This window comes from Nerophis lumbriciformis, linkage group LG18 (assembly GCF_033978685.3).
Source record: "Nerophis lumbriciformis linkage group LG18, RoL_Nlum_v2.1, whole genome shotgun sequence".
NCBI lineage: Eukaryota > Metazoa > Chordata > Actinopteri > Syngnathiformes > Syngnathidae > Nerophis > Nerophis lumbriciformis.
In genome coordinates, this window is record NC_084565.2 from 17,768,778 (window position 1) to 17,795,584 (window position 26,807).

Genomic DNA, 26,807 nt, shown 5'->3' on the forward strand with positions numbered 1-26,807 from the left:
AGTCGAATGCCTTAGTCAGGCCGATGAAGCCAAGAAACAAAGAGTGTCTCTGTTTACGACACTTCTCCTGTAACACTCATTCGGCGAGTAATCAAGAACCTGTTAAGGATGACTGTGGTCGCCCTTGTTTTTGAGTGTTGCGAAGTGCGGAACACTTGGCTGTAGTCAGGCTCCATCTCCTCAATCTGCAACAGGAATCAGTTGTCGTTTTTTCTCACTCTTTCCAAAAAGGCAGCTTCATACATGCATGGATGTGGTTCCATCATGCAGTTTTTTTGGGCTTTGTTTAAATGAACGCGTTGTTCTGGCGTTGATGCTCTGGTGGAGTTTATGCGAGGGCGGCATATTTGCTTGGAGAAATTGATATTTTTGGGTCAGAGACGCAGCTTGCTGCTGACCAAGGATTGGGTCAGTGTCGCAGTCAGCCCTGTGGTAAGTTTGAGAGACAAGCACATGTTTGAGTAGGGGTCTCTTGGTTATGACGAAGTCCAGCTGGTGCCAGTGTTGGGTCCTATATATATACAGGACTACAGAAAGTCCTTAAAGGAGAAGAATGAGTTGGTGATGCCATCATGGTAAGAGCAGAGCTCAAGCATCTGCTGCGTGTTCTCATTGTGATTACCAATCCCAGCTTGGAGAGGTATCTGAGCCCACCCAGGCGTTGAAGTCTACGAGCAGAAAAAGGTTTTCTTTCCGAGAGATTTATCTTATTGGATAGAATGCATCTTTAGCCTTAGCTGTAGAGCAAAGTGTGAGGGCATAGGCGCTAAATCAAGGGTGATGGGTCAAATGCCACACCTAGTGTGTGTTTGACTATCATTGGTACTTTAACTTAAAGATGTGGAGACGTTGACATGATGCTGTAGTCTCGCAAGAGCATACGTGACGCGGAAAAAACAGTCAAGCGGATCACAATCTGTCAAAATTAAATGAAGGCAAAAATAAGCAAATAAAATATTAAAATATTACAATCTGGAGGCACTCAAAGACTATATTGAAGAGGGCTTCGATCGTCTCGTAATGGGAAAGCCATTATATTATATACATTTGGCTAACCCTCTTAAAGTAAATAAAGAAAAAAGTTCTACACCAGGGGTGCCCGCACTTTTTCAGCAGGCAAGCTACTTTTCAAATGACCAAGTCAAGGTGTAGACAATGGATGGATGTGTATATATATATATATATATATATATATACAGTATATATATATGTATATAATATTTATATATTGTATTTGTATATATATTATATTTGTATGATTATATATATTTCATATTTATTTATGAAACAGTTGTTTTTGTTAACATGTTAAAAGTGTTTAATAAAAATACAAGCATGTTTAATTGTATCATGTATTAATTGTATGCATGTTTGAAATAAACTCAAACCATAACCATAACCTATAGATTCCTTTCTTTCATGGAGACAAGAATATAAGTTGGTGTATTACATGATTCTGATGACTTGCATTGATTGGAATAAGACATGATTCACAGTAGTGCTGCTAGCTTCCACATTTTAGAATTTACTAGGGGTGTGGGAAAAAAATCAATTCGAATTCGAATCGCGATTCTCACGTTGTGCGATTCAGAATCGATTCTCATTTAAAAAAATCGTTTTTTAAATTTTATTTATTTATTAAATTTTTTTTAAATTAATCAATCCAACAAAACAATACACATCAATACCTTAACAATGCAATCCAATTCCAAAACCAAACCTGACCCAGCAACACTCAGAACTGCAGTAAACAGAGCAATTGAGAGGAGACACAAACACGACACAGAACAAACCAAAAGTAGTGAAACAAGAATGAATATTATCAACAACAGTATCAATATTAGTTACAATTTCAACATAGCAGTGATTAAAAATCCCTCATTGACATTATCATTAGACATTTATAAAAAAAACAATAGTGTCACAGTGGCTTACACTTGCATCGCATCTCATAAGGTTGACAACACACTGTGTCCAATATTTTCACAAAGATAAAATAAGTCATATTTTTGGTTCATTTAATAGTTAAAACAAATTTACATTATTGCAATCAGTTGATAAAACATTGTCCTTTACAATTAGAAACGTTTTTTACAAAAATCTACTACTCTGCTTGCATGTCAGCAGACTGGGGTAGATCCTGCTGAAATCCTATGTATTGAATGAATAGAGAATCGTTTTGAATCGGGAAAATATTGTTTTTGAATCGAGAATCGCATTGAATAGAAAAAAATCGATTTTGAATCGAATCGTGACACCAAGAATCAATATTGAATCGAATCGTGGGACACTCAAAGATTCGCAGCCCTAGAATTTACATTGTGGAGGAGAAAACAGTCCTCCTTGCTGTCCAATACCACATGAAAGAGTTTGTTTTTTGGCATCTTATTTGTCCAGCTTCCATAATCGTTTTTAAACAATTTACAAGAAATACCATGACAGCAAACTCCGTAGCTTGTGTGTTAGCTTTCTGAGGTTTTTAATTTGTTAGTACAGGCAGGATGGAGCAGCACGTTTACTGTGAAAACAGGAACTGTGTGGTCGGTCTTTAGGCGCAATAGTGTTGAAATAAAAAAGTGTTTCTCGCCTTCCTGTCAGTCGTTTTTTGTCTTCACACTAAGCTCGCAGCACCCAGCGTCATTTAACGAGATCCTCGGGTGTCGTGACTGTCGATCAAGTGACGAGAGTGACGTCAAAGTGGCGATTGACGATCGCTAATTTTTAGGACTATTTTTCTTAATGCATGGCTGACGATCGACCGACACACCCTTGCGATTGACTGGTAGCTCGCGATCAACTTAATGGGCACCTGTTTTACATCCATTAAAGATTCAGCTGGGAACATTACATACGTTCCTGAGGAAATATTTCTATCTTTAGAGACTTTTACAAAAACTTAGATTACATATGTCCCAGACTGACCCATTTCTTTCATATATTGAGAAGTTTCTTAATAATATAGACTTGCCTAAATTAAAAACAGGGCATGTATCAAAATAAGATCCACTTATTTCAGTAACTGAAATTCATTATGCTCTTCAACAGATGCCAAAGAATAAAGCACCAGGGCCTGATGGGTTCCACAAAACATTCTGGTCACTGCTAGCTCAAACATTTACAAAAAAGGCTTAAGAGATTAAAGAAAACTGATTCCTTCCTCCTAACATGAATTGCTATAATCAGTCTCTTGCTGAAACCGAATAAAGACCTAACACTTCCAACAAGTTACTGGCCAATCTCCTTGATTAGTGTTGATCTTAAAATTATCTGCAAGTATTAGCTCAAAGATTAGAAAAAGTCACTCCACATATAGAACATCTTGATCAAACAGGTTTTATCAAATGTAGACAATCATCCAACAATGTTCGGCGTCTACTCAATTTGATAGACTATTTTGTTATTCATAATCTAAAAAACACTGTTGTTTCATTAAATGCTGAAAAAGCATTTGACAGAGTGAATTAGAATGTTCTTTTAGATGCTCTACGAAAATTTGGATTCGGAGATTCATTTATAGTATAAATCAAGGTCCTATACGGTTTCCCACATCCTAGTCACTGCTGTTGTGTCCTTGGGAAAGACACTTTACCCACCTGCTCCCAGTGCCACTCACACTGGTTTAAATGTAGCTTATAAGATGTAGATAATGAGTTTCACTATGTAAAGTGCTTTGAGTTTCTCGAGAAGAGCGCTATATGAATGTAATTCACACAATTCAGATATTAACAGTGATTAGAGCATATGAATATACAAACCCCGTTTCCATATGAGTTGGGAAATTGTGCTAGATGTAAATATAAACGGAATACAATGATTTGCAAATCCTTTTCAACCCATATTCAATTGAATGCACTACAAAGACAAGATATTTGATCAAACTCATAAACTTTATTTTTTTTTGCAAATAATAATTAACTTAGAATTTCATGGCTGCAACACGTGCCAAAGTAGTTGAGAAAGGGCATGTTCACCACTGTGTTACATGGCCTTTCCTTTTAACAACACTCAGTAAATGTTTGGGAACTGAGGAGACACATTTTTTAAGCTTCTCAGGTGGAATTCTTTCCCATTCTTGCTTGATGTACAGCTTAAGTTGTTCAACAGTCCAGGGGTCTCCGTTGTGGTATTTTAGGCTTCATAATGCGCCACACATTTTCAATTGGAGACAGGTCTGAACTACAGGCAGGCCAGTCTATTACCCGCACTCTTTTACTATGAAGCCACGTTGATGTAACACGTGGCTTGGCATTGTCTTGCTGAAATAAGCAGGGGCGTCCATGGTAACGTTGCTTGGATGGGTGCCTTCACAGATGTGTAAGTTACCCATGTCTTGGGCACTAATACACCCCCATACCATCACAGATGCTGGCTTTTCAACTTTGCGCCTATAACAATCCGGATGGTTCTTTTCCTCTTTGGTCCGGAGGACACGACGTCCACAGTTTCCAAAAACAATTTGAAATGTGGACTCGTCAGACCACAGAACACTTTTCCACTTTGTATCAGTCCATCTTAGATGAGCTCAGGCCCAGCGAAGCCGACGGCGTTTCTGGGTGTTGTTGATAAACGGTTTTCGCCTTGCATAGGAGAGTTTTAACTTGCACTTACAGATGTAGCGACCAACTGTAGTTACTGACAGTGGGTTTCTGAAGTGTTCCTGAGCCCATGTGATGATATCCTTTACACACTGATGTCGCTTGTTGATGCAGTACAGCCTGAGGGATCGAAGGTCACGGGCTTAGCTGCTTACGTACAGTGATTTCTCCAGATTCTCTGAACCCTTTGATGATATTACGGACCGTAGATGGTGAAATCCCTAAATTCCTTGCAATAGCTGGTTGAGAAAGGTTTTTCTTAAACTGTTCAACAATTTGCTCACGCATTTGTTGACAAAGTGGTGACCCTCGCCCCATCCTTGTTTGTGAATGACTGAGCATTTCATGGAATCTACTTTTCTACCCAATCATGGCACCCACCTGTTCCCAATTTGCCTGTTCACCTGTGGGATGTTCCAAATAAGTGTTTGATGAGCATTCCTCAACTTTATCAGTATTAATTGCCACCTTTCCCAACTTCTTTGTCACGTGTTGCTGGCATCAAATTCTAAAGTTAATGATTATTTGCAACAAAAAAAAAAAGTTTATCAGTTTGAACATCAAATATGTTGTTTTTGTAGCATATTCAACTGAATATGGGTTGAAAATGATTTGCAAATCATTGTATCCCGTTTATATTTACATCTAACACAATTTCCCAACTCATATGGAAACAGGGTTTGTAAAATAAAAAACTACATCACTGCCAGATTCTTTTTTACCCGTTAACTTTTTGACCAGAGTTTTTTCTTTTCATATTCTTTTGTGCACAGCTATTTGTTTAAAACTTTTTTTTAATATTTGCTATTACCGGTAATTTTTTTTGTAGGTCTGTGTCTGTATGCTCTACTGCAAATACATTTCTTCCTAAACTTTAGCAATTCATCAATGATTTACTATCTCAGGGCTCTGTATGCAAATGATGCAACTGGGAATGCATCTGCAATGAACCTAGGTATTTTAAGATTTTTACCAACTCTATAAATGTTACTTTATCATTAATATCTGCAGGAATAATAATAATATCATATTTATACATATGCATCTTTCTTATCTAACTCCACACATCTAGAAAAGATGCAGTGGATCAGGGTATGGTTAAAAAAAGACTCAGACAAAGAGTTGCACTGGACCCAAGATGCGCCATAAACTTTTGTTCCAAAATAAAAATCACTAACCTCCATTTTTCCAAGTACCGGTAGTTGTTATTGTCTCACCACATTCTTAATGCAGTGCAACTCAAATAGTCACTTTTTAATTCCAGACCTCCGGATGGCGGCATTATGAAAAATAAATGCACTATCAGTGCAGCATCAATGCAACCAGTGAATAAGGCTGGGTGAAACAATCGATTTAATCGATTATGGATTTAGATTATTTTTAATTTTGCCGTGTAGATTCATAAAGCATGATAACAGTTACCCCCATCCTGCCACCAATTTTAGTCTCGTGCATGAAGCAGCAGCAGTAGTACCACCACACTATGCTAACATTAACTTCCAACAACAATCTGTCTGGGGCAAAACAAAATACACTTAAGGACTTACTAGCATTACCACCTGCTTCTCCGCAGGCCATAAATATACAGTAATTGAGGTCATTGCAACTTTTGTTGGCACAGATTTACGCCACACATGTTGGTTTTGAGCAACACATTCAGGTAATAAAACATAATGGTCATGCATTGTATATATTTGACTGAAACTGTTTTTTTTGCCTTATATTTGTCACTGAGTCACGTATGATGGCTACTGACTATGAAGACAAAATATTGGCAATTAAATATTTTGTTATTGAAAGTAAAACCAGGTATTGTACAAAATGGTATTTGTTATATAAGTTGTGATTAAAATATAAAACACAAACATAAAAAATTTACTTTTTTTTAGATATTTTTTGTAATATGATGTTTGCGATGACTATCTTCAATCTTTTACAGTTTTTTTTTTTTTTTTTTTAAAAGTTTTACAGGTTTTTATTTTCAACTTTTTTTATATTCACTTCTCTTTTTTTAGTTTCAACTTACTGCCACTGTTGTCACATCAGTCTATTTCTTTACATTAAATTTTGGCCAGTGAGTGACATCACGTCCGGAAAAGTCTGCTGCGTTTTTTGTAGAGAAATGGGAGTAAGGTTTATTGATAGTTGGCCCCTTTTTCTGGGGCAAACTGGGCTTGCTGAGGAGGGACGGCGTGGCGAAGTTGGTAGAGTGGCTGTGCCAGCAATCGGAGTGTTGCTGGTTACTGGGGTTCAAACCCCACCTAGTCACGTCCGTTGTGTCCTTGGGCAAGACACTTCACCCCTGTCTCCTGATGGCTGCTGGTTAGCGCCTTGCATGGCAGCTCCCGCCATCAGTGTGTGAATGTGTGTGTGAATGGGTGAATGTGGTAATACTGTCAAAGCGCTTTGAGTACCTTGAAGGTAGAAAAGCGCTATACAAGTATAAACCATTTATCATTTATTTATAATCGGGAAGGCGCCATCGCTTTCTCCAGAAATATAGATTATTATTTGAGTCAAGCTTGACTAACTACACTAGAGCAAGCTCAAACACAGGAAAGTTAGCCCAGGTGAGGAGTCAGTTAAGCTAGAACTAACCATCGCCAGGCTGAAAAATTCCTGCACACATAGCATTTCTCGTAGAATATTAACTCACATAATGAATAAAAATGGATGCTGATGTGTCATCCATGTTGCTGCTACTTGATCTTAGCCCTGCTTTCAATACCGTTGATCATAACATTCTATTAGAGCATATCAAAACACGTATAATAGACTTAGCATTTTCTTGGTTTAACTCTTAACTTACTGACAGGATGCCCATAACAATGTGACCTCGGAGTATATTAAGGTAATGTGCGGAGTTCCACAGGGTTCGGTTCTTGGCCCTGCACTCTTCAGCATCTACATGCTGCCGCTAGGTGACATCATACGCAAATACGGTGTTAGCTTTCACTGTTATGCTGATGACACCCAACTCTACATGCCCCTAAAGCTGACCAACACGCCAGATTGTAGTCACCTGGAGGCGTGTCTAAATTAAATTAAACAATGGATGTCAAGCAATGCTAAGAAACCAGGTATACTGATTATCGGTCCTGCGAGACACCGGCACCTATTTAATAATACCTCCTTAACATTTGACAACTACCGGTATTACAATTACACAAAGCGACTCGGTAAAGAATCTCAATATTATCTTCGACGCAACTCTCATTTGAATCACACATTAAGAGTGTTACTTATTTCGTCTCCGTAACATCGCTAAAATTCGTCCCATTTTGTCCACCACCGACGCTGAGATTATTATTCATGTGTTCGTTACGTCTCGTCTCGATTACTGTAACATAATATTTTCAGGTCTCCCTGTAGTTGGTACAAAATGCGGCTGCTACACTTTTGACAAGAACAAGAAAGTTTGATCATATTACACCTATCCTGGCTCACCTGCACTGGCTTCCTGTGCACTTAAGATGAAACATTAAGGTTTTACTACTTACATATAAAATACTAAACCGGTCTAGCACCATCTTATCTTGCTGATTGTATTGTAATATATGTCCCGGCCAGAAATCTGTGTTCAAAGAACTCCGGCCTATTCATAATTCCCAAAGCCCCAAAAAAAGAGTTTCTATTTGGGCTCCAGTACTCTGGAATGCCCTCCCGGTAAAACAGTTAAGATGCTATCTAGGTAGAAGCATTTAAGACCCAACTTACAACTAATTTGTATACTCTAGCCTTTAAATAGTCGATTAGGGAAAATTGCCATGATACCTAGCCCATCCAGTAATTGTGCCATTTTTAACCACATTTTTGTAATATGCTACTGCCTGAAAAATATTACTGGAGGGCCATAACCTTGAAAAAAATCTACTTGTTTCACCTTTTCATGTTAACTACTGAAATAAATAAATGTACCAACAATTATGTATTGACACGTACATAGAAATTAAATGGCAATAAATTAGCAAAATTTAACAAAGATGATTGCCAATGTTTGGCCTGTGTTGAGAGCTGAGGTCCCGTTAAAAAAATGTATAGGCCTAAAAAGTGGCGATGATCCAAAATAAACTGACCTGAATACTGCACAAAAGTTTGAAAGCAGGCATAGGAAGAAGAACATGACAAAATAAAGAGAGACAACGCAATGCTACACAGAAGCAGAGAAGGGAAAACATGTCAACAGTTGTGCAGCATTACAAACACAATAGTGCTCCATCATCTGATCCTGGCAGAGCAACATTTAGAGCGTCTGGACAAGATGGAAGCTTTCTATGCTCCCTCTCATTTAATTACAACACAGATCTGCTGGATTAGAACAGGACCTGTGTTCACTGGCACTTCAACTTATCCACACAACCCAACCATTCTTGCCTCTCTCCAATAATTTATAGTTTTCTTTTCAATATTTACACTTGTCTTCTCTGGTCATTTCCTTATCAGACAGCTTCCCTAGCTTCCCTCCCTAACAGCCATCCTGTTTTTTCAGGAACTTCATCTCTGATGCAGACACATCTTTATCTCAGTCTTAAACACATTTACTCTTGTTTATAAATGGAAAACTGTGAATACTTTAAGTGGCAAAGTTGTGAGTGGGGCATGTGTTTGCTTGAAAATATTTGTGCATGTGTGACAAAATGAAGAGTGTGAGCTGAGTGTTAATATGTGCGCTTGCGTGAGATGTTTGTGCCATAACGGTCTCTGAGGGCTGCTATGGCACACTGCCTGGGCAAGCCTATGCAGGCATGCATTTCAATGCAAACACACCTCCTATCTTTATTGATGGAAATCTCAGTTTTGTTTCCAGCAGCATGGCTAATTAAACCAGCAGTTAAAATAGTGCTCGTTAACTTGCTACCATGCAGCATGGCGTACAAGCACTTTTCATGACTTGGTTGCAAGAGACAGAAGGCTGATGTCAGAAGAAAGACCATAGAGATTACTACTGTTAGCGCTGACTGTATCTTTACAGTCATATTGTACAGTATCACAACAGGCACATTAATTAATACGCGCTTAACAGTAGGTGGGCCCAGGTGGACAAATTAACAGTCCACATTTCCTGTTAACAAAAGGTTGCAGTGCAATACATAAACAATACAATTCTTCTCTTAGAAAACATTACAACTCCCTGTTAAATAACCACCGTAGACAAGCACAAATTAGTAGTTAATAAAACTGCAAAAAAGAAAGGCACTCCTATTCTGTAAAATGCCTTTATTTGCAGCATTTCCTAATAGAATAACTAAGAATAGTTTGTCTAAGTCTAGACCTTGCTAACCTAGCTAACTAGCAGTTGTTTTTTCCCCCCTTCTATTTGTGGGGGATCTCAAATAACAAAAATGTAAGGTTGAAGACAACCATATTATATCCACCTGGGCATTCTCAAATTGTACACCATAATGTACAGCTAGATAGGTATATTGTATGCATCTTAAGACAACAGGTCAGCTCAAATGAAATGTTGTCATTTACAAAAAATCTATTAATATTATTTACTACACCAATATTATTATTCATACTGACTTAATTTAACTGCAATACGTGCGGGAGAAAGAGAGATAAAGAGTTATCACCATTATGTGAAAATAATTATTGAATCAATTTCAATATGCTGGAAATAATGTACAGCGGGATCTAGAGACATTTTTTTTTGTTAAAATGTAAGTGGACATTATGGATAAATGTAAAATGTGTGTGGCAATATGTGTTAAAATTACTTTCTATTGTGTTGCACTCTCATCAATTGTAAACAGACCACAGATAATGTAAAATAGTTTTCATAAAAATACTAACTACACAACTCACATTTCTGCGAGGGAAGGTTGTAAGGAGCTTGAACTCGTCGAAAGGGTATCCCTTGGAAGCCACAAAGTCAAAGATCATCTGGAGCTTAGAGCCGCCTAGGAAGCGCCTCTCCAGAAACTCGCCACTGGGCGTGCGGATTCGCAACTTGCTGATCTGCTCTCCTGATTCCTCTTCGGGCTCCGGCGGTAGGGTTTGCGCCAATGATAAACGTATAGCCTGACAGGAAGAAAACAGTGGGGTCAGTACAGCACATTGTATTTCGAAAAGCCTTAGCGAGAAAAATCGGGGCGCCCCTCACAAAAATGCCGTCTATACTTTATGTACATGTGATTTCTTATTTTTTAATTTTTAATTAATTTGTAAAAAAATATAAAAATACTTTACATTGTCATAATGTGGTATTCAACGTAGACTTTTGAGGACAAAAATTAATTTATCCCATTTTGGAATAAGGCTGTATGATAACAAAATGAAGCACTATGAATACTTTCCAAAAGCCCATTGACCTGATTACAGACCATATAACAACCCGTACCGCCTTTCAGGTAACTGTGTGATTAATATATATATAGATATATTTTTTGTTTGTTTGACAGCCCTAATATACATATATATATATATATATATATATATATATATATATATATATATATATATATATATATATATATATATATATATATTTATTACAGGCCAAAAGTCTGGACACACCTTCTCATTCAATGTGTTTTCTTTATTTTCATGACTATTTACACCGTAGATTGTCACTGAAGGCATAAAAACTATGAACACGTGGAGTTATGTACAAACGTACTTAACAAAAAAAGGTGAAAAACTGAAAACATGTTTTATATTCTAGTTTCTTCAAAATAGCCACCCTTTGCTCCGATTACTGCTTTGCACATTCTTGGCATTCTCTCGGTGAGCTTCAAGAGGTAGTCACCTGAAATGGTTTTCACTTCCCAATAGTCATGAAAATAAAGAAAACGCATCGAATCGTCCAAACTTTTGGCCTGTACTGTGTGTGTGCATATATATACCAGTATATATATATATATATACACACACTTAGTGTGTGTACATCTTAAAATGAGTTTTAAGATGGGACTTAAATGCTTCTACTGAGGTAGCATCTCTAACTGTTACCGGGAGGGCATTCCAGAGTACTGGAGCCCGAATAGAAAACGCTCTATAGCCCGCAGACTTTTTTTGGGCTTTGGGAATCACTAATAAGCCGGACTTCTTTGAACGCAGATTTATTGCCGGGACATATGGTACAATACAATCAGCAAGATAGGATGGAGCTAAACCGTGTAGTATTTTATACGTAAGCAGTAAAACCTTAAAGTCACATCTTAAGTGCACAGGAAGCCAGTGCAGGTGAGCCAGTATAGGCTTAATATGATCAAACTTTCTTGTTCTTGTCAAAAGTCTAGCAGCCGCATTTTGTACCAACTGTAATCTTTTAATGCTAGACATAGGGAGACCCGAAAATAATACGTTACAGTAATCGTGATGAGACGTAACGAACGCATGAATAATGATCTCAGCGTCGCTAGTGGACAAAATGGAACAAATTTTAGCGATATTACGGAGATGAAAGAAGGACGTTTTAGTAACACTTGATGTGTGACTCAAACGAGAGAGTTGGGTCAAAGATAATACCCAGATTCTTTACCGAGTCGCCTTGTGTAATTGTTTGGTTGTCAAATGTTAAGGTGGTATTAATAAATAGGTGTCGGTGTCTAACAGGACCGATAATCAGCATTTCCGTTTTCTTAGCGTTGAGTTGCAAAAAGTTAGCGGACATCCATTGTTTAATTTCATTAAGACACGCCTCCAGCTGACTACAATCCGGCGTGTTGGTCAGCTTTAGGGGCATGTAGAGTTGGGTGTCATTAGCATAACAGTAAAAGCTAACACCGTATTTGCGTATGATGTCACCTAGCGCCAGCATGTAGATGCTGAAGAGTGCAGGGCCAAGAACCGAACCCTGGGGAACTCCACACGATACTTTAACATAGTCGGAGGTCACATTGTTATGGGAGACGCACTGCATCCTGTCAGTAAGATAAGAGTTAAACCAAGACAAGGCTAAGTCTGACATACCAATACGTGTTTTGATACGCTCTAATAAAATATTATGATCGACGGTATCGAAAGCAGCGCTAAGATCAAGAAGCAGCAACATAGATGACGCATCTGAATCCATCGTTAGCAATAGATCATTAGTCATTTTTGCGAGGGCTGTCTTCGTAGAGTGATTTGCCCTGAAACCGGATTGAAAGGGTTCACAGAGATTGTTAGACGCCAAGTGTTCATTTTCGAAATAAACGGGAGGTGGGACACCGGCCGGTAGTTTACCATGAGGTCAGGATCGAGGTTAGGTCTTTTGAGCAGAGGTTGAATAACCGCTTTTTTGAATGCTAGGGGAACAGTGCCAGAGGAAAGTGATAAGTTTATAATATTTAGCAATGATGGACGTAATATTACAAAAAGCTCCTTGATAAGTTTCCCAGGAAGTGGGTCAAGTAAACATGTTGTTTGTTTTATCCCATTTACACGTCGTAGCAATTCCTCTAATGTTATTTCATCAAAAACAGAGAGACTATTTTGAAGGGCAATAACCGTCGTATATAAAGTCGTATCTGTGTTAATAGAACCCAGTTATAGCTGGGATGCGTTGTCTTTAATCTCCTTTCTAATGAGTTAAATTTTCTTATTAAATAAATTCATAAAGTCATCTGCCGAGTGGGTGGAGCTACTGGGAGGAGTCCCTTGTTGAGTTAGCAATGCACTGTACTGAACAAATATTTAGGATCGTTTTTGTTGAGGCGGATGAGATTTGAGTAGTATTTAGCTTTAGCTAAGGTAAGCATGCGTTTACAAATTATTAAACTATCACTCCATGCTTGATGGAAAACCACGAGTTTAGTAGCGCGCCATTTGCGTTCCAGCTTTCTACATGATAATTTAAGAGCTCTAGTTTCTTCTGTAAACCATGGGGTACGCCTTTTAGGGGTCCTTTTTAGCTTTAGCGGTGCTATACTATCAATGGTTTTGCGCAGGGCGTCATTAAAGTTGTTAGTGAGGTTATCAATAGAGCCAACATAATTTGGGAATGGTGCAATTACCGAAGGCAGTAGGCCAGCAAGAGTCATCGTTGTGGCAGCATTAATGTTGCGGCTCCTAAAGTTATTATTATTATTAGCTTGTTGACAATGAGTCAGAACTTCGAATTTTATAAGGTAATGATCGGACATTACTTTAGTATATGGGAGTATCATAACTTTGGAGGTGGTGACACCCCTGACAAGCACTAGATCTATCGTATTACCGTTGCGATGCGTGGGTTCATTTATTATTTGTGTAAGACCACAACTATCAATTATAGTCTGGAGCGCCACGCACAGAGGGTCCAATGGGGTATTCATATGGATATTAAAGTCCCCCATTAAGATTATATTGTTGGCGTGCGTCACTAGATCAGCGACGAACTCTGAGAATTCACTGATAAAGTCCGAATAGGGCCCTAGGGGGCGGTAGATAACAACCAGGTAGAGAGGCAGCGGTGTGACAGACCTCATAGTAAGCACCTCAAACGATTTATATTTATTACTTAGGTTGGGGGTAAGGTTAAGGTTTACGTTATATATTAGTGCGACCCCCGCCACCCTTTTTAAGGGACGGGCAATATGCGCATTCGTATAGTTACGAGGAGATGCCTCATTCAGCGCAAAAAAATTGTCTGGTTTGAGCCAGGTTTCGCTGAGACCAATGACGTTAAGATTGTTGTCTTTAATGACCTCATTAACTAATAACATTTTGGGAGACAATGATCTTATGTTTAAAAAGCCCATATTATAGGTCGTGGGCTGTTTTGAGGAGTTTTTGTTAAAATTATCCGTAGTAGTAATATTAATAATGTTGCGTTTATTTTTGCGTAGTGCGCTTTAAATAATTTCGACCATATCTAGGAATTGATATGACGGGAATTTTCAGATTGTTTGCTTGGTGCTGCGATACACTGAACGCATCATAATTTGCCACCTCAGTAGAATGCATGTCCACCTCTGGCACAGTCACTGCAGAAAAAACATTATGTGAGTTGTGTATTATTCTTGGAGAATTGCTATGTGTGCAAGAATTTTCCAGCCTAGTGCTGGCTAGTTACAGCTTAACTGACTCCTCACCCGGACTAACAGACTCTGTAATTGCCTGTGACGGGGCTTGCTCTAGTGTAGTTAGTCAAGTGTGACTCAAACAAAAATCTATGTTCCTAGGCAGGATAATGGCACCTTCCTGGTTAGGGTGAAGGCCATCCTTCATCAGCAGGCCCGGTTTACCCCAGAAAGAGGGCCAATTATCAATAAACGTTAGTCCCAGGACTTTACTCCAGAAGGTCTTATCTTTGTCCATGTAATGTCAGATGAAACAAAAATTGAGCTGTTTGGCCACAATACCCAGCAATATGTTTGGAGGAGAAAAGGTGAGGCCTTTAATACCAGGAACACCATTCCCACCGTCAAGCATGGTGGTAGTAGTATTATGCTCTGGGCCTGTTTTGCTGCCAATGGAACTGGTGCTTTAAATGGGACAATGAAAAAGGAGGATTACCTCCAAATTCTTCAGGACAACCTATTATCATCTGCCCGGAGGTTGGGTCTTGGGCGCAGTTGGGTGTTCCAACAGGACAATGACCCCAAACACACGTCAAAAGTGGTAAAGGAATGGCTAAATTAGGCTAGAATTACGGTTTTAGAACGGCCATCCCATAGTCCTGACTTAAACGTGTGGACAATGCTGAAGAAACAAGTCCATGTCAGAAAAACAACAAATTTAGCTGAACTTCACCAATTTTGTCAAGAGGAGTGGTCAAAAATTCAACCAGAAACTTGTGGATGGCTACCAAAAGTGCCTTATTGCAGTGAAACTTGCTAAGGGACATGTAACCAAATGTTAAATAATTTTTAATAATTACTATACTTTTGTATAATTTTTAATAATTACTATACTTTTGACTCAGCAGATTTGGTCACATTTTCAGTAGACCCATAAAAAATTCTTAAAAGAACCAAACTTCATGAATGTTTTTTGTGACCAACAAGTATGTGCTCCAATCACTCTATCACAAAAAAATAAGAGTTGTAGAAATATTGGAAACTCAAGACAGCCATGACATTATGTTCTTAACAAGTATATGTAAACTTTTGATCGCGACTGTGTATATATATATATATATATATATATATATATATATATATATATATATATATACACACATATATATATATATATATATATATATATATATATATATATATATATATATATATATATATATATATATATACACACATATATATATATATATATATATATATACACCGTACACACACACACACACACACACACGTATACATATCTGGTTCAGTAGCTTGGTCAGTGAAGGCTGTACGTTTTAGCACAAGAATGACTTTTACAACAAAAGGAAACCATCAACCGCCAAATTTCACATCAGCGCTAATCAACCCTCCTGTGTTTGGGAGACAGCGTTTCATTTTCTCTTGGGAGAATCTCTCTTCGCTCTTGTTTGCCCCTGAACTCCTCCTTCCCCCTCCGCTTGTTGTTCCTGTTTGGCCAGCCGGGGAGCATATGCTGTGACAACACGCCCCGGTTTTATTTGCACACCATAATGCAATTATATTTCATAAGAGTGTACAACAGTAGCTCATTAGCAGCTTCTAGTGTTGGGTGGGCAAGGTGGCGCGTGTGCCACTCCACCATTAGGTCCCTCAGGTACAAAAGCTGATGCTGACTGGGCTAAAGGCCCCCACTGGGACACACTAACACACACACAAATAACAGATTGAGAGTGTGTGTGCGTGTGTGGACTTTCAAAATGGAGACAGACAGTCAACCACAGACACAAGCATAATCACCTGCACATGAGAGAAAGGTAGCGTCCCTAAAGAAACCATAGCACACGCGTCTAGTCAGGTGTGGAGCTTGGGGCTGCTCCGTACAATAACCTGAAGCATCTATCCATTCATCTGTCTCTGCTCTGCTAACCACTGAAAGCAAACACATGCCGACTGGTGGCGCACCTGACAGCCAGTCAACTGTATGCTAAGTAAGACCCCACTTCAAAAGTGGTAAATCGTACATTAGAAACACATACAAAGTGCACAACCCTCCCATCTCTTGCTTTTATCTCACTATTCAGAGCACAAAAAGGTAAAATCACTGAAAAAAGATGGTGACTATGCAATTTGCAATGTTGGTGTACATTGCATAGTAACCAGCTCTTTGTTGTAGGAGTTCAGGGAAAATTATGTTTCATAACAATCAAAAAAAGATTCAACATCTTAAACATACAAACAAAACAAATAGCCGGTAAATTAGACTTTTTTTGCTTATCCTAATATATGACATACATTACTCAAAATAAACATAATAATCTGTCAACAAAACAAAGACATTTACTTACACATTTGTCATATTTTTTGTTGTTTGCAGACTTTAAGAATTGTTTAAATGTTGCTAAAGTTAATCAAACATGTCTCACATGGAAAGTGACTGCAAGCAAAAAAGTTAAATAAATAATATATAGTAACTATGATGTTGAGGTGTTTGTTAGTACTCCGGTCCAGAAGGTTCGGCGAAGAACATATAATACGAAAACGGAAACAATTTTCCCCCACAAGAAATAATGCAAATCCAATTAGTCCATTTCAGATATTAGCACAAAACGCATAGATTACCTGCAGAACAATATACAAAATACATATACAGTACATGACAAATGAAATGGATAAATAAACATTTACAATTTTTTTTTTTACCATTATTTAAGACTATTGTTGGCAAAGTCAGCGATAAGCAGAGGGAGGCTCGCCACACGTATGTCATCTTTGTGCTCTGCTACAAGTTATTTCCAGAATTCAATAATAGTGTTTCTTGTTTTCTCTATCAAAATGTTGGCACTTGAATCTCTCTAATAGGTTTCAAGTGCACAGAAAAAGCACAGAAACGTGTGGTGTAACTTTGTAAGTTATCAAAGAACTACAGATTCTTGGCGATCACAAGCAGGTTTTGGAGTAAAGACGTGTTACGAACAGTTTGGCTCTCGCAGTGTTTTAAAAAACAACAACAAGACAAAATTATCAATGTGAGATTCTGTTTGGGCACTCAAGTCAGTGGAACAATAGGTGGGCGAACAAAGTAGTTTGTTAGGTGTAATGTTTGGCCGCATGATAACCAACCAAAACCGAGGAAAACCTTTCCTGAAATATTTCTGCAAACACCGAATCCTACAAAAAGTGTGCCGTATATACTGTATGTATTCATATTGTTGGGCAAAAAATAAGTATGTTTAAGCTTTCATACTGTATATCGAAACTTGCTAACATTTTAGCTTTTGCGGAGTACAAGTTTTCTTGTCAAATATAAAAAATCAAACAGCCAAAAAAGACTACTGGATCATATTTATTGCATTATAGTTATCATAATAATAGATCTTTTTCATAGTAAAATATTTTTTTCCCGGTTTCTCAACAGCAATGAGAGCATTCGTGACGGAGAGACTCTTTGTCAAAGAGTATTATCATCTAAAAAACAAACAAAGTTCAACACCAGTGTGTTGGCAAAAGAGACCGCAATTGACAGCATGCTACGGGAATGGAAATGTAATACAACTCAGGCCACAGTGACCATTGTCAAAGCACACCAGTGTGTACACACACACAATGGTCTACAGATACATAATTAAGATGGCCAGCCTGAGACTCTTTTGTTGTTTTCTGTTTAGTTTAAGTGACAAATCACCTGAGCGAGCTGTGTCACCCAATCCCGACGATGCCCTGAAGCTCTATGCTGCTGAGCAAACAGCAATCAGACCCCTCTACACTGTACTACTGTGGAGTGGATAATGACATGGTGCCGGCCTCACATAATTATTTCTTTTCCTGTATGCGTGACAGTGTCTGCCAGTGTGTTTGCACCCTCACTTGGCATACAATTATTGTTTTCAAATGAATATATGTGTTTGTGCACAAGCCTCTAAGCAAGCCTCAGTCTTTTGTTAACTTTGGCTTCAATATGTGCTTGTGTGCTGTACCAATGCAGAGTAGTTAAACAGAACAAAGCCTGACTGTAATTAGTCTATGGTATTCAACTTAAAATGCCTTATCACCTCTAATGGCTGGCAGGAAACACAATCACTGTCTAAATTAACCAGTACTGTGAGCTGAGAACTACAAACCCCATTTCCATAGGAGTTGGGAAATTGTGTTAGATGTAAATATAAATGGAATACAATGATTTGCAAATCATTTTCAACCCACATTCAGTTGAATATGCTACAAAGACAACATATTTGATGTTCAAACTGATAAACATTTTTTTTTTGCAAATAATCATTAACTTTAGAATTTGATGCCAACAATACGTGACAAAGAAGTTGGGAAAGGTGGCAATAAATACTGATAAAGTTGAGGAATGCTCATCAAACACTTATTTGGAACATCCCACAGGTGAACAGGCAAATTGGGAACAGGTGGGTGCCATGATTGGGTATAAAAGTAGGTTCCATAAAATGCTCAGTCATTCACAAACAAGGATGGGGCCTTTCTCAACCTTTCTCAACCAGGAATTTAGGGATTTCACCATCTACGGTCCGTAATATCATCAAAGGGTTCAGAGAATCTGGAGAAATCCCTGCACGTAAGCAGCTAAGCCCGTGACCTTCGATCGCTCAGACTGTACTGCACCAACAAGCGACATCAGTGTGTAAAGGATATCACCACATGGGCTCAGGAAAACTTCAGAAACCCACTGTCAGTAACTACAGTTGGTCGCTACATCTGTAAGTGCAAGTTAAAACTCTCCTATGCAAGGGGAAAACCGTTTATCTACAACACCCAGAAACGCCGTCGGCTTCGCTGGGCCTGAGCTCATCTAAGATGGACTGATACAAAGTGGAAAAGTGTTCTGTGGTCTGACGAGTCCACATTTCAAATTGTTTTTGGAAACTGTGGACGTCGTGTCTTCCGGACCAAAGAGGAAAAGAACAATCCGGATTGTTATAGGCGCAAAGTTGAAAAGCCAGCATGTGTGATGGTATGGGGGTGTATTAGTGCCCAAGAAATGGGTAACTTTCACATCTGTGAAGGCGCCATTAATGCTGAAAGGTACATACAGGTTTTGGACTAACATATGTTACCATCCAAGCAACGTTACCATGGACGCCCCTGCTTATTTCAGCAAGACAATGCCAAGCCACGTGTTACATCAACATGGCTTCATAGTAAAAGAGTGCGGGTACTAGACTGGCCTGCCTGTAGTCTAGACCTGTCTCCCATTGAAAATGTGTGGCGCATTATGAAGCCTAAAATACCACAACTGAGACCCCCGGACTGTTGAACAACTTAAGCTGTACATCAAGCTAGCATGGGAAAGAATTCCACCTGAGAAGCTTAAAAAATGTTTCTCCTCAGTTACCAAACGTTTACAGAGTTAAAAGGAAAGGCCATGTAACACAATGGTGAACATGCCCTTTCCCAACTACTTTGGCACATGTTGCAGCCATGAAATTCTAAGTTAATTATTTTTTGCAAAAAAAAAATAAAGTTTATGAGTTTGAACATCAAATATCTTGTCTTTGTAGTGCATTCAATTGAATATGGGTTGAAAAGGATTTGCAAATCATTGTATTCCGTTTATATTTACATCTAACACAATTTCCCAACTCATATGGAAACGGGGTTTGTAGATTGATTAAAAAAACATGTAATCAAATACAGTATATGTGACCAAAACTGATGTTAGATGAGAATAGTGAAGATACAACCTCCTTCTCGTCCTCCTTCTCTTTTCTCATCTGTTCCAAGCGAACTTGTTCTGCCTCCTCTCGCTCTTGAGCTTCCCTCTAACAAAAGAAAAGTTGTATTAGATGGAAATCAAAACAATATATGCAGCTGTAAGTATACCAGATTATTATTTTTTAAACTTTATTTTTTTAAACTTTTTTTTACAGCATAGCCTACATGTTTTTGGCCTAAATTAAGTGTCAAATTAAGTTTTATTTATGTATCATATGTATTACATTTCAGTATTTGTCTTATTTTATATGATCATATTGTGGGGATCGATAAAGATAGAGGGACTTCCTTTTCCTGGTTAAGGGTGAGCACTACTCAATAGTTTGGAATCTTTGGGCACCTCGCATTTTTTTTTTACAATTACAGTTCAGGAGACACAATTCAATTCAATTATTAATGTATCTTTGATTCTTATATTGTTAAATTAAATTAAAGGGGAACTGCACTTTTTTGGGGGGGAATTTTGCCTATCGCTCACAATCATTATGAGAGGCAAAAAGACAAAAGAGGGTTAAAAAAGTTAATTAGTTTTAACCACCATGTATTCTTTTTTTCTCTACTTCATATGCAAGCTATCTTAGCGCAGTAGCTAGCATTGTTTGTCTTCTCCTCCTCCTTTTCAGTGTGTGTTGGCACTAAACCATCTGCATTACTTTAACATAAATAATTCTCGATATTTGGATATTTGTCCATTGATTTAGAATCATCCCCGTTCTAATTTTGATGGGTCTATCAATAATTTTCCCCACATGTACTAAAACAACAACACAACCGGCTAATCTTACTGCTACTGTATCTTCACCGTGATAATTTAAAGTTAAAGAACTTTTGGCAGAACAACTTTTTGATGGACTTCATCTTCAACGACAACCTCATTAACACATCCCGACACGGGTGAGACATTGACGCAGCGAGGCATAGCATCGAACATTCAGCGTGGCACTTCAGGCTGGGATTCTTCACACATGCCCGTGGCTTCAGCAAATGGAAGTCCAGTTCTAACAGAGGAATTGCCCAAGACGTTAACAGTATTTTAACATTGTGGCCGTGTTTTAGTGGCTGGGCTAAGGCCATAGCAAAGCTTGGACTATCCTCTGGGCTACCGATGAGTACTGCAATCAATAGTAGAACACACTAAAGGCTACTACTAAAAATATTTGCTTTATTAATAATAATCCTACTTCGCGTAAATTATTTTATAGTGGTCATGTTCAATACCAATTAACCACGATAAATGAGGGATGGCTACATATAATATCTAATCCAAATATTGTAGTGACGGAAAATGAATAGTGTTCCCATTTCCACTGATACTTATGTGGGTACATGTCCTGAAATAACTGCTTCAAAGTTCTTGAAAATGCTTGGAAATGGATTAAATCAATTCTATTTCACTATACAAGTGAATGTATGTATGTCTTGACCAGTTCTAAACTTCTGCTAACAGCATCCATAATAATAAACATTATCGCTCTAACAGGGTCAATCAAAAGCAAGTTAGATTTTATTAAACTGTGCAGGTGCACCTACTGTTGTAGCAACACCTTGTTTTGTACAAACAGGCTACTTTCTCGAGTGGATTTGTTTTAATTATTATATTACCTTCTTACGGTCAGCTTCTAGAGACAGGCGGTAGGCCTCGTCTTGTTCTCTCTTCACCATCTCTCTTGCCTCACGCTCATCCTGTTAAAAGGAGGAGAAAGAACGAAAACAATCAAAAAACACACAGACAACACATCTAAGCCATGATACACGGTGCGGGCCCCACAAAGAACTGAGCACAGTATGTCAAGAAACACTCGGCATAAAAGAGTAGCAACAGACTGGATTTCATTTTGACCAGCCTGTCATTTGTCCGACTCTGAACCTCCTTTATGTTGTCTCATCTCAGTTTCACCACACCATTCTCTTTATTTCCCTTGACTTCTCTCTTCCTGTTTGTACAGAGGGAACGGGACAGGCAGCCCTTCACTTTCTACCTGCTGTGACTACAAAGAGCTTCAGAAAAACTGGGACCAAATACAGGAGTTCATTGTGTTAACGTTACACAGCCATTAGTTTTCTCTTTTCTGAGGGCCCACGCTGTGTGCTTGCCTGGATACGGCAAAGGAGTGGGTGAAACTAATTGGTGGGTAAGTAAAAGGACAATGTGTATTTTGTCAGCACATAAAAAAGATACATTTTTGCTACTACCTACAGAATGGACAGTCAAAGGAAGCTGTAAAAAAAGGCCAAGAATCAAAAGAGCCTTCCATCAATGGACTAAACATGACTCACGCAAAGAAACATCAGAGTTGGCTGACAAATTAAATATTTGAATGACTTATTGAACATGAAAGACCAACAGACATTTGCATCTCCTCACACATTAAGGCAAAAATAACTCGCCTCCTTTCGACATGGAACATATACTAAGGAGTGTAAACAAATACTAAATACGATTGGAAATCCGTTTTAATTTAAAACACGTTGATCCATAAAATTGCCGTTGGCCTGATTAAAAAGTTATAAATTTGCTAAACTGCTCAAAGCGAAGTCTGCTCAGTGTCTACAGTGCTCTCTGTCTCTCTCTCTCTCATGTGAATATGTCCCTCTCTCGCTTCCTCTGTAACATTGACAAACACAGAAGAAATGTCCACCAGAGCTGTTGCCCGTGAATTGAATGTTCATTTCTCTACCATAAGCCGACTACAAATGTGTTTCAGAGAATTTGGCAGTACATCTAACTGGCCTCACAACTACAGACCACGTCTAACCACACCAGCAGGTGCACCTCCATAATCGTCTGAGACTAGCCACCCAGACAGCTGCTGCAACAATTGATTTCCAAATAATTTCTGCACAAACTGCGAAAAACCGTCTCAGGGAAGTTAATTGGCATTCCCGTTGTCCTCATCGGGGTCTCGCCCTGACTGCAGTTCGTCGTCGTAACTGACTTGAGTGGGCAAATAAATATGATGGCGTCTGGTACGTTGGAGAGGTGTTCTCTTCTGGATTAAATCCCCGTTTGCCAGTTCAGGACCGATGGCAGACAGTGTGTGGCGTCGTGTGGGAAAGCGGTTTGCTGATGTCAACATTGTGAATCCAGTGGCCCATTGTGGGGGTGGGTTTATAGTATGGGTGGGCGGATGCTATGGACAACGAACGCAAGTGCACTTTATTGACTGCATTTTTGAATGCACAGAAATACCGTGACAAGATCCTTAGGCCAATTGTTGTGCCATTCACCCGAGACCATCACCTCATGTTGCAGCATGACAATACACAGCCCCATGTTGTAAGGATCCGTACACAATTCCTGGAAGCTGAAAACATCCCAGTACTTGCATGGCCAGCATACTCTCTGGACATGTCACCCATTGAGCATGTTTGGGATGCTGTGGATCGGCGTATACAACAGTGTGTTCCAGTTCCTGCCAATATTCAGCAACTTCACACAGCCAATGAAGAGGAGTGGACCAACATTCCTCAGGCCACAATCAACAACCAAATCAACTCTCTCAAATGGTGGTCACACCAGGTAGGGACTGCTTTTCTGACCCCCCCCAGACAACCATAAAGCAAAACTGCACATTTCAGAGTGGCCTTTTATCGTGGGCAGCCTCAGGCACACCTGTGCAATAATCATGCTGTTTAATCAGCATCTTGATATGCCAAACCTGTGAGGTGGGATGGATGGGATAGTTGGCTATATGAAACACTAAAAGAAATCTAGAAAATAAAATTTTGTTAGTTACAGTGACATTTTTTGATCAAACAGAGTAAAAAAAAAAAATTACCCATTACTGAGAGAAACAAATGTAGAATTACTCAATTATGAAATTATAGAACCATGAAAACCAAACAAAAATATACTACAACACACCACTAGTACTTTGTTGCACCACATCTGACTTTTATAACCGCTTGCAGTCAAGAGACTGCAAGCTGTTTGTCACTCATTAGGTCCATGCCTAAGAAGGCATGGACCTAGAGTGACAAACAGTGCTCTTCATGAATCTTGCTCCAACTTTCTCTGACTTGCAGGTAGGAGTCTGTCATGGACAATTTTCTTCAGTTTCCACCACACATTTTCAATTGGATTGAGATCCAGACTATTCGTGGGCCATGACATTGACCTTATGTATATCGTATGCATTTGTAAAGTTTTTACAGTTTTTGCTCTTTGGCAAGATGCATTCTCATCTTGAAAATATGTTATCATCCCGAGAACATCCTATCAATTGTTGAATAAGAAAAGTGTCCAAAATGTAATGCACCCTTGTGCATTTATTGAAAATTAAATCTTCAACCATCTCCCCAGTGCACCGGTCAGCAGACCAATATCATCAATGACTGTGGAAATGTGCATGTTTTCTTCAGTCGTCTTCATAAATCTCATTGAAACAGCACCAAACAAAAGTTCCAGCATCATCATTTGCCCAATGCAGATTTGCGATTCATCACTAAATATGACTTTTATCCAATCATTCAATGTGCATGTTCGCTTTTCCTTAGCCCATTGTAAACTAGTTTTTTCTCTTCAGACGTCGATGACGGCTTTCGTTTAGCTTTTCTGTATGTAAATCCAATTTTGTTAAGGACGTTTCTTACAGTTCGGCCACAAATGGTGACTCCAGTTTCAGCACATTTGTTTTTCTGTGCATGCATTTTAATTTGTAATATTCAACCTGTACTACAAAGCTATCAATGTAAAACATTTTTTAACCAAAAACTGAACAATGTCTGTTCTTGTCTCACATAGGGATTGTAAATCACAGGCAAAATTCCCCCCCAAAAGTGCAGTTTCCCTTTAAAGAGTCAAACACCCTCAATGCTCCCAAAGAGCCTAAGGAGAAGAAAGTCAGAAGAGCAGCTTTTTTTATTTTTACAATCATTCAATGTTTATGTAAGACAAAAATACATACCACATAATACATGCCGCTACCTTTTTTCCTACACTTTGAAACTTGCGGCTTAAAAGACGGTGTGGCTAAATAATGTATTTTTCGCTGAGGCCATATAAAAAGTTTAAAAAACAAACAAACAAGCAAACACGCTGAGAAGGTGTTTTATTGTTTGTGCTATGGCGCCCTTTTTTGGACGAATTCGCTCACTTCAGGTGCTGAGGTGTCCTTCCACTAATGTTTTTTTTTCTTCTTCCAACCGTATCGTTCAGTCTACCAGCCGTCGATGGCGTTTCTACTCGTATGGATTCTTCATTCATAGTGATGAAGCAACGCTTGTAAGTTTTACAGTATATATACAACTGTTTATATTTACCAAACCATCCCATGTATGATGTCTGTAGGTGTGTTTTCATCCATATTTTTATGTCCTATCGTATTGTAATGACACTGGCGTCATTAGCATGAGCTAATATGCAAACATGTTTACGAGTATCTGTCTTATGGCTACATCTACACTTAGCTGGATAACCCCTTAAACTAATAATTATTTAGCCTAAGCCCCGTTTCAGCCACACTAAACTATCGTTTAAGTTCCCCCTCCTCCGACAATTTTTTACACGGGTAAGTGCGCCGTGTATTTCTTGAATCTCCGGCTCTTACAAACTGAGTTTGGAGAGGAAGTGATGCCAGAAAAGGCCGCGCCCCACACAGGAAGTGACGTCAGAAAAAACGCGCCACAGCCAGCTTCATAATAAAGCGGTTTTGTAACTCGGAGGTAACCATTGGAAATATGGAGGCGAGTCATCCAGACATGCCCGTGTTTCTCCTTCCGTCTGTACAGACGCTTGTGGAAATCACACATGAATACCTTAAGAGAAAGCGATTGCAGCTATTTTGGATACAACACTTCTCAGATGGCAAGATTGATAATTCATGATGGCTCAGGTGTCAACATGGCTGACAACGTGGAGACGCAGTTGAAGGGGGCTTAGCCTGGAGAAAGTATTGGCACATAAATAAACCGGCCACAAAACGGCGCATTCTGTAGAGACGGTCAGAAAGCGACTTGAAGACGGTCTGTGAAAAAAAATCTATGCAAAATTTTGACTAAAGCACCACCATTAAATGTTACGTAGACCACAAGAAAGAGCTTTAAAAAGTTGGAAAAAAATCACAACATGATCCCTTTAAAAGCAAGACTGAATTGTACGCATTACTTTTAAATAAACATGACGAAAATATATTTTTTAGGACCTTTCATGACTTTTTGCAAGATCTGGATAGGCATTTTAGGGCCTTAAATTCAAATGATTGGATATAATTAATTATCACCATTTTTGTTTCAACTTAAAAGTACAGTTTTTAAATTAGATTAAATGTATCTGATGTAGCTATACCTGCCTTGCATACAAAACAAACAAAAACAGCACCTTGTAAAAAATAATAATTAAAAAAATGGATCTGATAAATCACCCATCTTCTGTGGTGCATTGTGCTGTCTCTAATTGGGCTTTTGTCTTGTTGTAAAAAGCAAGAACTACGGTATCAGTGAAATAGGTTTGTGAAGGAATCTTGTATCGAGGCTCAAGTGTCCGCCGCAAACCCGACATTTTCCACAACAAAAAACGGTCGCA

The 26,807-nt window shown here is 38.6% G+C and overlaps 1 protein-coding gene across 1 annotated transcript in view; it reads right to left on the reverse strand.

Moving 5' to 3' along the window:
* The window catches only part of faf1 (Fas (TNFRSF6) associated factor 1), a 239,744-nt gene that overhangs the window by 16,274 nt on the left and 196,663 nt on the right, over positions 1 to 26,807 (reverse strand). Inside the window, exons 16-18 of the mRNA XM_061977764.2 lie at positions 21,887 to 21,967; positions 20,254 to 20,331; positions 10,404 to 10,619 (exon numbers count right to left, since the gene is read on the reverse strand). Of these exons, the coding sequence (XP_061833748.1) occupies positions 10,404 to 10,619; positions 20,254 to 20,331; positions 21,887 to 21,967 (375 nt within the window). The remainder of the gene's footprint in view (positions 1 to 10,403; positions 10,620 to 20,253; positions 20,332 to 21,886; positions 21,968 to 26,807) is intronic.